Below are 14,294 nucleotides of genomic sequence, written 5' to 3'. Positions count from 1 at the left end.
GCTATACTTAAGGGGGAACAAGGAGAGCCTGGAGAGCTGGGTTTAAGAGGAGATACAGGGCCACCAGGACCACGAGTGAGTAATGCACTTAATGTTGTACAATTAGGGTGACCTCCGATTTTAGGCTGCTCTGTGCGGCACATACCCATTTAGGCTTTAGTTCCTTCTTCTGTTCCATCTTGTCCAACTTTGTCATCATTTGGTCTGTAAATATCTACAAAGAGAAGATTAATAGTCCTTTGGCTTCGTGTGTTGTTGTTTGTGTAAGATGCTCAAGCAGACGTAAAAGCTGCATTTCTACATGTTTCTACAGGGTCCTGAAGGAAAACCTGGCTTACCTGGTTCATCAGAGGTACGTCCTCAACATAAAGATATATATGGACAAATATAATTGTATAATTGTAAATTTCTTCAATATGAATGCTTGTTTTTGCAGGGTGGAAATGGAAAAGATGGACTCAATGGATTACCAGGAAAACCAGGACAAAAGGTTTAATATTTTCTATGCAACATGTTTTGTTTCATTACGTTTGTAAAAGGGCCTGCTTTAGTATTCAATTATATTTCCTATTATAGGGCGAACATGGACAAAAAGGTGATCCTGGAATGGTAAGTTGGATACTTATTAATGTAACTTATGAGTGTAACTTTTCGGGTGGAGGGATTTATTGCTTTGCATCCCAGATGTTCCATAGTATGGCATTAAACGCTGATATATCCATGGAGACAAGCTGATTAATGCACCCTGAAAGGCATGAAAATAAAGGCAATGCCATACTCCGGAACATTCCAGCCAAAACAATAAAATCTCGAGAGTTGCTTCACTGAAAATTTTTTATTACGTCCTCAAATTTGTAATATATTTTTCAAGACATTAACGGTACTGGACTTTTAATACTCAACTATCAACCCCCTGCCTCTGCCCCAAACCCAAACCGTAACAAACTAAACTAAACCAACTAAACTATGCAGCTATCGTAAATGAATAAATTATGCCAATTTAGTTTTCTCGGCACTGACTGTGATGTGACTCACCGTAAAGCGGCTGCTGCTGGACTCTTCTGGACTCAACTTTCAGATGCAGTTTCAATTTTATAAATGTCATTTTTATTGTGCATTATTTTGAGCAGAAAGGGGACAAAGGAGAACAAGGGAAAGTTGGGATCGCTGGAATACCTGGTTTACCCGGCACCCCTGTGAGTAACGTAATGTTTATGCCTTTGGACTGTAACAACAAGCAATATAATTTCTAATATTGGCAGATGCAAAATTAAATCACACTGAGTTTGTTTGATACTGTCCAAACTACAGCATTATGGGTCTGTTTTATGTGTGGTTCTCTGCAGGGGCGACCAGGCACTGACGGAAAGAGGGGTCTGCCTGGGAATCATGTGAGCAGCCATTTGTTACGACCAGCTGATTTTCATTATTACATTGTGAAACTATCCCACTGCCTCTTTTTTCACAGGGAGACGGAGGGCAGAAAGGAGAAGAAGGCAAAAAGGTACAATTGCAAAATGATAATAATTGCAAAAATAGAATACAATCCAGATTTCATTTCATAACAATTTTATCTGACGTTTTATTTTAGGGAGAAAAGGGTGTTTCGGGTGCTGATGTAGGTGCCTAAAGTGAAGAATTTTGACGATATTTGGGATGAGAACCAACATCAAAATACTCTCATTTCCATAGGGTCGAGATGGGAACAAAGGGGAATCGGGGCCCCCGGGTTTACCTGGAAAACAAGTGCTGGTCACTGCAAACGTAAGACAAAACATGATTACATAAAAAGCTGTGTATATTGGTACTCTTACTGTGATGAATTAGAGAAACTAAATTACCAATAGTGAATAAATGTGAAGGTTTCATTATTTATTATTTATTTTCTTATATTTGTTCCTTTCACTCATGCTGTATGTATACCATAATACAATATACATTTGACACACAAATTACATGTTCAATGCTTTGTGTTTGAATCATTTTGGTTGTTTTGGAAAATAGCATCCTTGGTGCTTTTTATTAGTCCAGTATTTTTATTCACAACAACAGAAAGAAGAAGGTATGTAGGGAGTTACCTTGAAATTTGGGAATGAATTGTGTGTTTAAGATGCCTTTTTTTCAAAGGTAAATATGCCATTTTCTCTGTATTCTGTATAGATATTTGTAATTGCGTAATCTCCTGTTGTCTCGGAGTCTTGTCTGTGCACTTTTGGTACAGACACCTGGTCAAATCATAAAGATACTTTAGCAGTTTTGAGTCCTAATCTTGTCTCAATTTCTCAGGGTGCCACAGCAGATGATTTACGCCAAGCCTTTCCAATACCAATGGGACCTCCGGGTGCGACGGTGAGGGCAATGATCTACTTATCACATCTCTGACATGAGTGTTCTAATGCCCTGTTTCCTGTATCATTGTTTGTATATAGAAGGCTAACATGGCATGCAAGTCAGCCAGTCTTGTTTATTGATTTATCCTTGTTTTTATGTACTGTATATATTTGAATGGTTAAAGTAAAATTTTGACTCTTTATGCTTTATAATATAATGCTGATATGTTTATATGTATGTTTTATTTCAGGGTTCTCCAGGAATGAAGGTAAGCTGTACTGTACTTCGGTCTATTTTAAGAAAATACGGACTGTTGTTTTTTAAAGGTCCCATAACATGCAAAATCGACTTTTCAGAGCTTTTAACCTTCTTACATTGCTATTTGTGCTTCATATATGTACCCAGAGTGTTTTTTTTTAGTGATTTCCGCAGTTTTTAGCTATATTACAGACTATCTCCTTTCCTCGAATCTCCAAACTGACGGGCGGTGGGGCAAGACCGCGTCATAACCCCAGTCTTATTACATTTAAAAAAAAGTCGGATTAATAATAAATAGATCGTCCTGCTCTACAATAATGTACATTAAATCAAATGTTAAAGTTTGTTTAGTTGCCTTTTACTTGTATTGACGTATAAAGGACTATTCCTGTTTTTGGTAAAAGCTGGGTTTGAGGGTATGTTTTGGCAATGAGGACAATGAGTAACGGACATTATGTAAAAAGTATTAACGTGATATTAAGAATTACATTTGTGTTGTCGTTTCAGGGTGAAAAGGGAGAAATTGGTGTTAAAGGAGAGAGGGTTTGTTTTACAGTATTTCTTAGATACTTTTGTAAAATGAACACGCACTTCAAATAGAATGGATTATTACTATAACACATTGATTTACTGTATTCATAATGTATTATAGGGTGAAACTGGAAAAGGCCTTGAAATGAAGGTAAGTAAACACAGAAAAGTTTATGTAATATCACGAGCATCAGAATTAGTCAGTTTGGAATTGATTTTCACAACTTTCAGAGCCATAGCAGAGTTTACCGCCACAGGTCTAGGATTAAGTTAAAGCTAAAGCAAACAAATTAGCTTGCTAACAGTGCACTTCCTGCTTCTTGGAGAATAAAACCTTCTTTTATTAGATGCAGACAGCACAAAGCGGTCTAATTTTGACCCTCAGAGCTGATTTTTACAATATAACTTTTCAGGGGCAAGACAGATTTTACATTATTACTTGAAAAATAAAAATGAAATCCCTTTAATTGCAACAAACAATTTTTCATTTACCCGTCTAGACTAGTGTGTTAACAATTTGTCTTTTCAGGACTTGGAAGACATGTTTGAGGCTTATGGTATACGGGTATGTATGTTCCTAACTCTCACCTGGCCACCTTTCTAATGTACTTTAATATAATTGAATATAATATACATTTGTTTAGCTTCCGTTGCTGAAAGCGTTGATTGACAGGCTTCTTCAGGATGGCATAGAGGAGCTGCTGCAAGTTCTCGGAAATGCAAAGAAATCCAAGGAAAAGTCTAACAGTCACACGTCCAACATCATCACCGATTACACCGTACGTTTTTCTCTATTCTATGAAAGGTGCACTAGGGGATCTTCCACCTGCTTGTCTCCATGGAGATGTTATAGCTTTGCCTGGAATGTTCCGCAATCTGACGTTAATCCTGGCATTTATTCAATTACAAAAACAAAATGAAAAATATCCATTCTCACTGTGGGCGGCATCGCCTTGCCACAGATCTGACCTGTAACTTTCTTCTCTCCATGGAAACATTTAGGATTAATGCTATACTGTAGAACATGATATCAATATACATTTGGAAGGAAGTATCAGCAAATTCATGACTGTTGAAAGTTGTTGTTTTCTGCGTGTATTGTGCTCCTATGATCAAATATTATCTATTGTGAGAAATGTGCTTTAGTTCATTTATGGTGATAAATGGGGAGCTTTGTGCCAGTTTTTGTGTTATTTTATATAATCACAGAGAGATTGAGCGTGAACAAAGCCATAACTGCAGCAGTAAAAAAAACTACCATAAAAAATGTACTCTTTTCATGTGTCTACTCAGTGTTTTGACGTCACATGGACATAATCAGGCACAATCTTTTGCTTGGTCTGTTGCTATGGCACCGTCCTAATGTTACATCACCTTAAACTCATGGATAGTTTGCGGTCACATTTTAACTTAACAAAGACAAATGGAGAGCAAGCACTGAGAATACTGAGAATACTGAGCATGTCTTTTAATGCTTGGTCCAACAATGTGACTGAATATCACCACAACAAGAAGAGTAGCTCTTGAGGTAAAGTGTACTGAGAGAAAAGATATTGAACTTGATGCCAGTTTTTTTTGGACAACACCAGTAATTTCAGGGATGCTGATCATAAATGGGCCAAAACAACTGAATTTTGACACTTTAAAAGGCAACTTTACAACACAAAATTGTCCTCCATCTCAAATCCCAAATTAAAGGACCCTTAAAATGTCAAGACTGTGTAACCTATTTCCTCTTTTTTTTTTTTTCCTATTTAAAGAGTTCACTGAAGTTTCCCAACCAGCCGCTGTCAGAACTGGCAGACCCTGCTTTTCTTGTGGAGTCTGTAAGTAGAATACTGTACTAGTATTACTGCTATTGATACTACTGTTACTGCAACCGTGAGCCTTATAGTTTCTACCCTTACGACTGCTACAATTACAACACAAATTCTTCTGACACAACAATAACGCTGTAGACCTCCTTCTACTACTCGAGAATGTCCCACTTTGTCTCGTTGTGGAAGCTAACCAGGGTGGTTGTGTCCTTAGGCAAGACACTCCACCCACATCAACTAGTATGAATGTGGCGTGTGTGTGTGTGTGTGTGTGTGTGTGTGTGTGTGTGTGTGAGAGTGTGAGTGTGAGTGTGAGTGTGTGTGTGTGAGTGTGAGTGTGAGTGTGAGTGTGTGTGTGTGTGTGTGTGTGTGAGTGTGTGAGTGTGTGAGTGTGAGTGTGAGTGTGAGTGTGAGTGTGAGTGTGTGAGTGTGAGTGTGAGTGTGAGTGTGAGTGTGAGTGTGAGTGTGTGTGTGTGTGTGTGTGTGTGTGTGTGTGTGAGTGTGAGTGTGAGTGTGAGTGTGAGTGTGAGTGTGAGTGTGAGTGTGAGTGTGTGTGTGTGTGTGTGTGTGAGTGTGTGTGTGAGTGTGAGTGTGAGTGTGAGTGTGAGTGTGTGTGTGTGTGTGTGTGTGTGAGTGTGTGAGTGTGTGAGTGTGTGTGTGAGTGTGAGTGTGAGTGTGAGTGTGAGTGTGAGTGTGTGAGTGTGAGTGTGAGTGTGAGTGTGAGTGTGAGTGTGTGAGTGTGAGTGTGAGTGTGAGTGTGAGTGTGAGTGTGAGTGTGAGTGTGAGTGTGAGTGTGAGTGTGTGAGTGTGAGTGTGAGTGTGAGTGTGAGTGTGAGTGTGAGTGTGAGTGTGAGTGTGTGAGTGTGAGTGTGAGTGTGAGTGTGAGTGTGAGTGTGAGTGTGAGTGTGAGTGGTCAGTCTGCCCCAGGGTAGTGTAAAGAACTTTTGGTAGTCTTAAAAGGTGCTATATAAATCCAACGCACTATTATTATTGTTAATGATACTTAGTAGTTTACGATACTAAATGTCTATTATTTTGTGTACAGGAACCTTTGAATGGAACAGCTGAGGGGCCAACGTTATGGACCCTGAACGGAGGGGAGCAGAGCACATCCGACAAGTTTAAGGAACATTGGAAAAGTGAAAATGCATCAATAAAAACAAACTGGACCGTTAATAACTCTACTAATGATACAGCAACCAATAAGGTAAAGGTTTTGAATAACAACAAATGTGTCTTTCTAATGTCATTAATCACACGTTTTTCTTCTGGTCCATTGTAGACAGTTTTAAAGTTGTCAGATCCGGTTGTTGAGACTCTGCTGTTGACTGATGATTTACAAAAGAAAAACGCAGGACATAAAAAGAAAAACCGTGAGCGTGGGAAGGTAACACTGCAGCGTAAACATGCAAACAAGAACTATTTCATCATTTAATAATAGCACGATGTAATGTTAACCTGTTATTCAAAGACAAATCTCTGATCTCTTGCCTTTCATATATCTGATTCTGGGCTTTGCAAATGAGCCAAAGAAACAACAAAATGCCACTAGTGCACACATGACCATTCTCTCTTGTTCTTTCAAGAGGCCATTTGTAAGCATAGTGATTTTAAATAAAAGGAAGGCAGGGGGTCAGTCTAAATAACTTTAAACGTTTTGGTATAACCTATATTGGTGGTTTTCAAACATTTCACGTTGGCAGGTCTGTAATTAAATTCGATTTTATTTTTGTTGGGCCCAAATGCACAGCAGTTGCCTCGAAGGGCGACATCCCGTGTCCTCAGACAAATGTCCCAGCATCCCGTGTCCTCAGACAAATGTCCCAGCATCCCGTGTCCTCAGACAAATGTCCCAGCATCCCGTGTCCATAGACAAATGTCCCAGCATCCCGTGTCCATAGACTTAATGTCCCAGCATCCCGTGTCCTCAGACAAATGTCCCAGCATCCCGTGTCCATAGACTTAATGTCCCAGCATCCCGTGTCCTCAGACAAATGTCCCAGCATCCCGTGTCCTCAGACAAATGTCCCAGCATCCCGTGTCCTCAGACAAATGTCCCAGCATCCCGTGTCCTCAGACAAATGTCCCAGCATCCCGTGTCCATAGACTTAATGTCCCAGCATCCCGTGTCCTCAGACAAATGTCCCAGCATCCCGTGTCCTCAGACAAATGTCCCAGCATCCCGTGTCCATAGACTTAATGTCCCAGCATCCCGTGTCCTCAGACAAATGTCCCAGCATCCCGTGTCCTCAGACAAATGTCCCAGCATCCCGTGTCCTCAGACAAATGTCCCAGCATCCCGTGTCCTCAGACAAATGTCCCAGCATCCCGTGTCCATAGACTTAATGTCCCAGCATCCCGTGTCCTCAGACAAATGTCCCAGCATCCCGTGTCCATAGACTTAATGTCCCAGCATCCCGTGTCCTCAGACAAATGTCCCAGCATCCCGTGTCCTCAGACAAATGTCCCAGCATCCCGTGTCCTCAGACAAATGTCCCAGCATCCCGTGTCCTCAGACAAATGTCCCAGCATCCCGTGTCCATAGACTTAATGTCCCAGCATTCCGTGTCCATAGACTTAATGTCCCAGCATCCCGTGTCCTCAGACAAATGTCCCAGCATCCCGTGTCCTCAGACAAATGTCCCAGCATCCCGTGTCCTCAGACAAATGTCCCAGCATCCCGTGTCCTCAGACAAATGTCCCAGCATCCCGTGTCCTCAGACAAATGTCCCAGCATCCCGTGTCCATAGACTTAATGTCCCAGCATCCCGTGTCCTCAGACAAATGTCCCAGCATCCCGTGTCCATAGACTTAATGTCCCAGCATCCCGTGTCCTCAGACAAATGTCCCAGCATCCCGTGTCCTCAGACAAATGTCCCAGCATCCCGTGTCCTAAGACAAATGTCCCAGCATCCCGTGTCCTCAGACAAATGTCCCAGCATCCCGTGTCCTCAGACACATGTCCCAGCATCCCGTGTCCTCAGACAAATGTCCCAGCATCCCGTGTCCATAGACTTAATGTCCCAGCATCCCGTGTCCTCAGACAAATGTCCCAGCATCCCGTGTCCATAGACTTAATGTCCCAGCATCCCGTGTCCTCAGACAAATGTCCCAGCATCCCGTGTCCTCAGACAAATGTCCCAGCATCCCGTGTCCTCAGACAAATGTCCCAGCATCCCGTGTCCATAGACTTAATGTCCCAGCATCCCGTGTCCTCAGACAAATGTCCCAGCATCCCGTGTCCATAGACTTAATGTCCCAGCATCCCGTGTCCTCAGACAAATGTCCCAGCATCCCGTGTCCTCAGACAAATGTCCCAGCATCCCGTGTCCTCAGACAAAACTGTCCCAGCATCCCGTGTCCATAGACTTAATGTCCCAGCATCCCGTGTCCTCAGACAAATGTCCCAGCATCCCGTGTCCTCAGACAAATGTCCCAGCATCCCGTGTCCTCAGACAAATGTCCCAGCATCCCGTGTCTTCAGACAAATGTCCCAGCATCCCGTGTCCTCAGACAAATGTCCCAGCATCCCGTGTCCTCAGACAAATGTCCCAGCATCCCGTGTCCTCAGACAAATGTCCCAGCATCCCGTGTCCTCAGACAAATGTCCCAGGATCCCGTGTCCATAGACTTAATGTCCCAGCATCCCGTGTCCTCAGACAAATGTCCCAGCATCCCGTGTCCTCAGACAAATGTCCCAGCATCCCGTGTCCTCAGACAAATGTCCCAGCATCCCGTGTCCATAGACAAATGTCCCAGCATCCCGTGTCCTCAGACAAATGTCCCAGCATCCCGTGTCCTCAGACAAATGTCCCAGCATCCCGTGTCCTCAGACAAATGTCCCAGCATCCCGTGTCCATAGACTTAATGTCCCAGCATCCCGTGTCCTCAGACAAATGTCCCAGCATCCCGTGTCCATAGACTTAATGTCCCAGCATCCCGTGTCCTCAGACAAATGTCCCAGCATCCCGTGTCCTCAGACAAATGTCCCAGCATCCCGTGTCCTCAGACAAATGTCCCAGCATCCCGTGTCCTCAGACAAATGTCCCAGCATCCCGTGTCCTCAGACAAATGTCCCAGCATCCCGTGTCCTCAGACAAATGTCCCAGCATCCCGTGTCCATAGACTTAATGTCCCAGCATCCCGTGTCCTCAGACAAATGTCCCAGCATCCCGTGTCCTCAGACAAATGTCCCAGCATCCCGTGTCCTCAGACAAATGTCCCAGCATCCCGTGTCCATAGACTTAATGTCCCAGCATCCTGTGTCCTCAGACAAATGTCCCAGCATCCCGTGTCCATAGACTTAATGTCCCAGCATCCCGTGTCCTCCGACAAATGTCCCAGCATCCCGTGTCCTCAGACAAATGTCCCAGCATCCCGTGTCCTCAGACAAATGTCCCAGCATCCCGTGTCCATAGACTTAATGTCCCAGCATCCCGTGTCCTCAGACAAATGTCCCAGCATCCCGTGTCCATAGACTTAATGTCCCAGCATCCCGTGTCCTCAGACAAATGTCCCAGCATCCCGTGTCCTCAGACAAATGTCCCAGCATCCCGTGTCCTCAGACAAATGTCCCAGCATCCCGTGTCCATAGACTTAATGTCCCAGCATCCCGTGTCCTCAGACAAATGTCCCAGCATCCCGTGTCCTCAGACAAATGTCCCAGCATCCCGTGTCCTCAGACAAATGTCCCAGCATCCCGTGTCTTCAGACAAATGTCCCAGCATCCCGTGTCCTCAGACAAATGTCCCAGCATCCCGTGTCCATAGACTTAATGTCCCAGCATCCCGTGTCCTCAGACAAATGTCCCAGCATCCCGTGTCCATAGACTTAATGTCCCAGCATTCCGTGTCCTTAGACAAATGTCCCAGCATCCCGTGTCCTCAGACAAATGTCCCAGCATCCCGTGTCCATAGACAAATGTCCCAGCATCCCGTGTCCTCAGACAAATGTCCCAGCATCCCGTGTCCTCAGACAAATGTCCCAGCATCCCGTGTCCATAGACTTAATGTCCCAGCATCCCGTGTCCTCAGACAAATGTCCCAGCATCCCGTGTCCTCAGACAAATGTCCCAGCATCCCGTGTCCTCAGACCAATGTCCCAGCATCCCGTGTCCTCAGACAAATGTCCCAGCATCCCGTGTCCTCAGACAAATGTCCCAGCATCCCGTGTCCTCAGACAAATGTCCCAGCATCCCGTGTCCATAGACTTAATGTCCCAGCATCCCGTGTCCTCAGACAAATGTCCCAGCATCCCGTGTCCTCAGACAAATGTCCCAGCATCCCGTGTTCTCAGACAAATGTCCCAGCATCCCGTGTCCATAGACAAATGTCCCAGCATCCCGTGTCCTCAGACAAATGTCCCAGCATCCCGTGTCCTCAGACAAATGTCCCAGCATCCCGTGTCCTCAGACAAATGTCCCAGCATCCCGTGTCCTCAGACAAATGTCCCAGCATCCCGTGTCCATAGACTTAATGTCCCAGCATCCCGTGTCCTCAGACAAATGTCCCAGGATCCCGTGTCCATAGTCTTAATGTCCCAGCATTCCGTGTCCTTAGACAAATGTCCCAGCATCTCGTGTCCTCAGACAAATGTCCCAGGATCCCGTGTCCATAGTCTTAATGTCCCAGCATTCCGTGTCCTTAGACAAATGTCCCAGCATCTCGTGTCCTCAGACAAATGTCCCAGCATCCCGTGTCCATAGACAAATGTCCCAGCATCCCGTGTCCTCAGACAAATGTCCCAGCATCCCGTGTTCTCAGACAAATGTCCCAGCATCCCGTGTCCATAGACAAATGTCCCAGCATCCCGCGTTCATAGACAAATGTCCCAGCATCCCGTGTCCTTAGAAAATGTCCCAGCATCCTGTGTCCTTAGACAACTGTCCCAAGCTCCTCTGTCCTTAGACCCTCCTTCTCGGCCGGGAAAAAGAAACCTTGAGGAGTTCCACAGTGAAGGAGAAATCCGACTCCCTCGGACAGACAGGTGGACGTGCTTCAAATTGCAGATAAACAGTGGAGCTGGAACCACTCAGGAGGAGAACTGGTTCTTTGAGGCAGATGAAGAACCGTTCATCTGGATTAGAGACCGTTTCTCCAGACAGTGGAGGAGCATCCACAGCCATAGGTTGACATGTGGCTGTAATAGGCTACAATACCAGGTTAAACCAAGTCTGTTGTAAGACTACACCTTGACTGAAAGAGCAAAACATAAACAGTTTGAAAACCACTGATATCATTCATTTAAAACCCCCAAAACACATCGTGTGTAACAATCTAATTGGGTTTGTTATGTCTTCTGATATAATTGTTCTACAGTTTCTTATGAACACACCTTAGCCCTCTTCAAAAGTGTCACGTTGCTGTGACGTGACTTGCCAAAATCTGTTTAAAGCAGCTGACCAGACACAGGCATGACATGTTTATTTGTAGAGCTCAAGTCGTACACAAGGCAATTCAAAGTGCTTCACACAACGGGAGAAAATGCATTCAAATCACAAAGACATGACAAAAATCACAAAACAGTTGAAGACATGAAAGAGAAGAGTGCAAATAAAATCATTTCAGTCACATGCACAGCCAAGCAAAACTGTTTTAGCTTAGATTTGAACATTGTAGGGTCCACAGCAACATCACGTGATGCTTCTGAAGAAGCAAGTGCAGCCCACACTGTCACGCTCTGTTAAACATCCTGTCTGTTCATAAGAAACTATAGTATCACACCTTTGGGTATATTTATGTATGCATCCTGTTACATGTACAGGGTTCCTTTTGACAAGATGTTTTAATTTAGTTTCAGTCGTTTTTTTTGTTTTAGATTAAGTTTGTTTTTAAAAATAGAACTTAAAATTGTCACTAAACGATGATATCTAGTTTTGCATTGCTTTAGTCAGTTACTTTTTCAAATTCTAAAATAGAACTTGGATCTAGTCTTTATTTTTTTTACATTCAACTATTAATCCCCCAAAAAAATCATAGTAAGTTTGTAGTTGATTTTAGACATAATTATGACTCATTTTTATTTAGCTTTAGTCTGCCAGTACATGACTTTGACAAAAACTACGCTGAAACATTTGAGTCGACTAAATGAACACTGTACATGTGATGATATAATCTAAGCTGGAGAAAGTCTCACCTTGTCTCTCTGTGACTGAACCTTTAACCAGGGCAAAGGAAATAAAGGACGACATAAGAGGCAGAGACACCGCCTGGTAAATGTCGCCAGTGTGGCTTTAAAACGGCCCAACAGAACACAAGCTCAGCTGAGCCTCAAATACACAACTAACACGACTGTCTAACTCCGCATTTAATGATAAATAAGACATGCTTTGCTTCCATTAGGCTGGTGTAGAATAAAAAAAAGCTTAAATTATGCAATAAAACGGCTTTAAACAAGTTATAACCTCACTATAATCTATCGTAATCAATGTGTGCATGCATTCACTGGTAACTGGTAAGTTCTGCTGTTTAAATGGGCTGCATAGTTTTTGCTTGGCATTGTTTGGCAAATCATTGTTTGACATTGTTTTTGATGTATTGAGATATTAAGGGCTGTTTCTAAACTGTATGCTGGCTAGGTTCTATGTTCAGGAAAAAGTTTGACTTGACCTCAATACAGTTTAGATGGATGAGGTGTTCTGCTCAAAGGCACAACAAGAGCCTACAACAGCCAACCTTTGAACTGTTGGTGAACCCTCTATAATATACTGAATGCTGTAGTTTTTCCAGTAAGAAAAAAAATAACCATCAAATTACTGAATCTATGATGGAAGTTATAAGTTCAATTTTTAATAGTTTTATAGTCTGTTATAGTTTGTAAACACATTTTAAAGTCTGGAATGGAGGCAACTGAAGGCAAAGTGTAGTGTAACATATTGTGATTCCAAGTGGAGGAACTAAGACTAACCTCATTGTTATTGTTACCAAAATGTGGAAAAATCAAGGTGGTTTTGGCAAATGAAAACCATTCGGATATATGATACGAGTGATATCAGCGACTGGTGTAAAGACATTTATCTTTCTATTTTCATTGTTTTGTGATAGACAGAAAACAATGAAAATAGGCGTGTTGGAGTGTTGATCCCACAATAGTTTATCATTATATTAGATACTTGACCATAAATTATATTTTTTATGAAACACAATACAAATTTGAGGTTGGTTGTTATTTTTGTTATTTTTTTTTATACCCTTTATAGTCGACGGATACAAACTAACTACAATTTTTAACCTGGAAATTCTAAATTGTTGGTTTTCAGTCATATTAACAGAAGATAATCATTTACATTTTGATCTGATGTAATCCACAAATAATGTTTAATAATTGTAATTTCTAACATTCTGATGAAATATTGAAAGGTCTATTGAACCAGAGTTTAAACCTTTTGCCTTTTGCAACTGCCTCTCTACAAAGCTAGAAACAGCCCTGAATATATTAACAGATATTTAATGATGATGTAATAATAATGTTCTTTTTGTACTAGTCAAGTGAAATGGACAAAGGCGGAGAGGACCAGGACGAGTCATATCCTGCTGAAGACTACAGTTATGAGGTAAGCAGCCATAGAACACATGACAAATGCACAGACAGATGAGTGTTTAATATAATGATGCAGAAGTTGTTCCACTCTGGCAGACTTGTCACAGTGGGGGCCGCGGCTCCTAACAAGTAAACTGTCAAAGTCTTAACAAACTCATAATAAGCTCAAGTGCCTCGAGAGTAATTGCACTGCGCCCACTCTTACACCTCGGATTAATGACACACCCACTATCTCCATTCATTATATGTCTTCATCACACAACCATAAATAATGAAATCATTATCATCTTTTTTAATAGGAGCCTTTATTCCCAGAGGAGTTCTTTGTTTCACATGAGGCGACTGACAACAAGCAGGTACAAATGCACACAGACAAATTTGATTCAAGTTTTAATAGTGTTTGGTTAAAAAATACTAATAATAATAATATTGAGGAGGAATGAAACATTGAATTATGTTTATTTATGTATATTTCTATCAATTGTATGTTTATTATTATCAATATTAATAATGATACTGATAATATTATTGTTATTATTATTATTAATCATTGTAAAAATACATATTGAAAAAAAAAAAGGATTGTTGTTATTATTATTTTATTTAATGCACTGAAAACTCAACAGTATGGCATAAAACCTATGTCCACGAAGAATGTTACAAAGTTTTTCCTGGCCGAGAAGGAGGGTCTAAGGACAGGGGAGCTTGGGACATTTGTCCAAGGACAAGGGACGCTGGGACATTACCAAGTCCCTATAAACATTGTTTAATCTGCCCCCTCGAGGCAACTGCTGGTGTTATTTTGAGCGTTACAAAAAT

At 42.2% G+C, this 14,294-nt stretch overlaps 1 protein-coding gene across 1 annotated transcript in view; it reads left to right on the top strand.

The window, feature by feature from the left end:
• Window positions 1-14,294, top strand: part of col7a1l (collagen type VII alpha 1-like) — a 61,808-nt gene that overhangs the window by 44,984 nt on the left and 2,530 nt on the right. Inside the window, exons 54-74 of the mRNA XM_072453626.1 lie at window positions 13-75; window positions 314-352; window positions 437-490; window positions 577-609; window positions 1,131-1,196; window positions 1,347-1,391; window positions 1,469-1,504; window positions 1,592-1,618; window positions 1,693-1,764; window positions 2,287-2,349; window positions 2,582-2,599; window positions 3,097-3,132; window positions 3,242-3,271; window positions 3,650-3,685; window positions 3,765-3,899; window positions 4,881-4,946; window positions 5,983-6,144; window positions 6,220-6,324; window positions 12,103-12,147; window positions 13,420-13,488; window positions 13,775-13,831. Coding sequence (XP_072309727.1) covers window positions 13-75; window positions 314-352; window positions 437-490; window positions 577-609; window positions 1,131-1,196; window positions 1,347-1,391; window positions 1,469-1,504; window positions 1,592-1,618; window positions 1,693-1,764; window positions 2,287-2,349; window positions 2,582-2,599; window positions 3,097-3,132; window positions 3,242-3,271; window positions 3,650-3,685; window positions 3,765-3,899; window positions 4,881-4,946; window positions 5,983-6,144; window positions 6,220-6,324; window positions 12,103-12,147; window positions 13,420-13,488; window positions 13,775-13,831 — 1,257 coding nt within the window. The remainder of the gene's footprint in view (window positions 1-12; window positions 76-313; window positions 353-436; window positions 491-576; window positions 610-1,130; window positions 1,197-1,346; window positions 1,392-1,468; window positions 1,505-1,591; window positions 1,619-1,692; window positions 1,765-2,286; window positions 2,350-2,581; window positions 2,600-3,096; window positions 3,133-3,241; window positions 3,272-3,649; window positions 3,686-3,764; window positions 3,900-4,880; window positions 4,947-5,982; window positions 6,145-6,219; window positions 6,325-12,102; window positions 12,148-13,419; window positions 13,489-13,774; window positions 13,832-14,294) is intronic.

The sequence above is a fragment of the Eucyclogobius newberryi genome, unplaced genomic scaffold, assembly GCF_026437365.1.
Source record: "Eucyclogobius newberryi isolate DKJ021-1_F unplaced genomic scaffold, fEucNew1.0.hap1 SCAF_2, whole genome shotgun sequence".
NCBI lineage: Eukaryota > Metazoa > Chordata > Actinopteri > Gobiiformes > Gobiidae > Eucyclogobius > Eucyclogobius newberryi.
The sequence above is the reverse complement of the archived record's forward strand: the minus strand, read 5'-3'. Positions and strand labels throughout refer to the sequence as shown.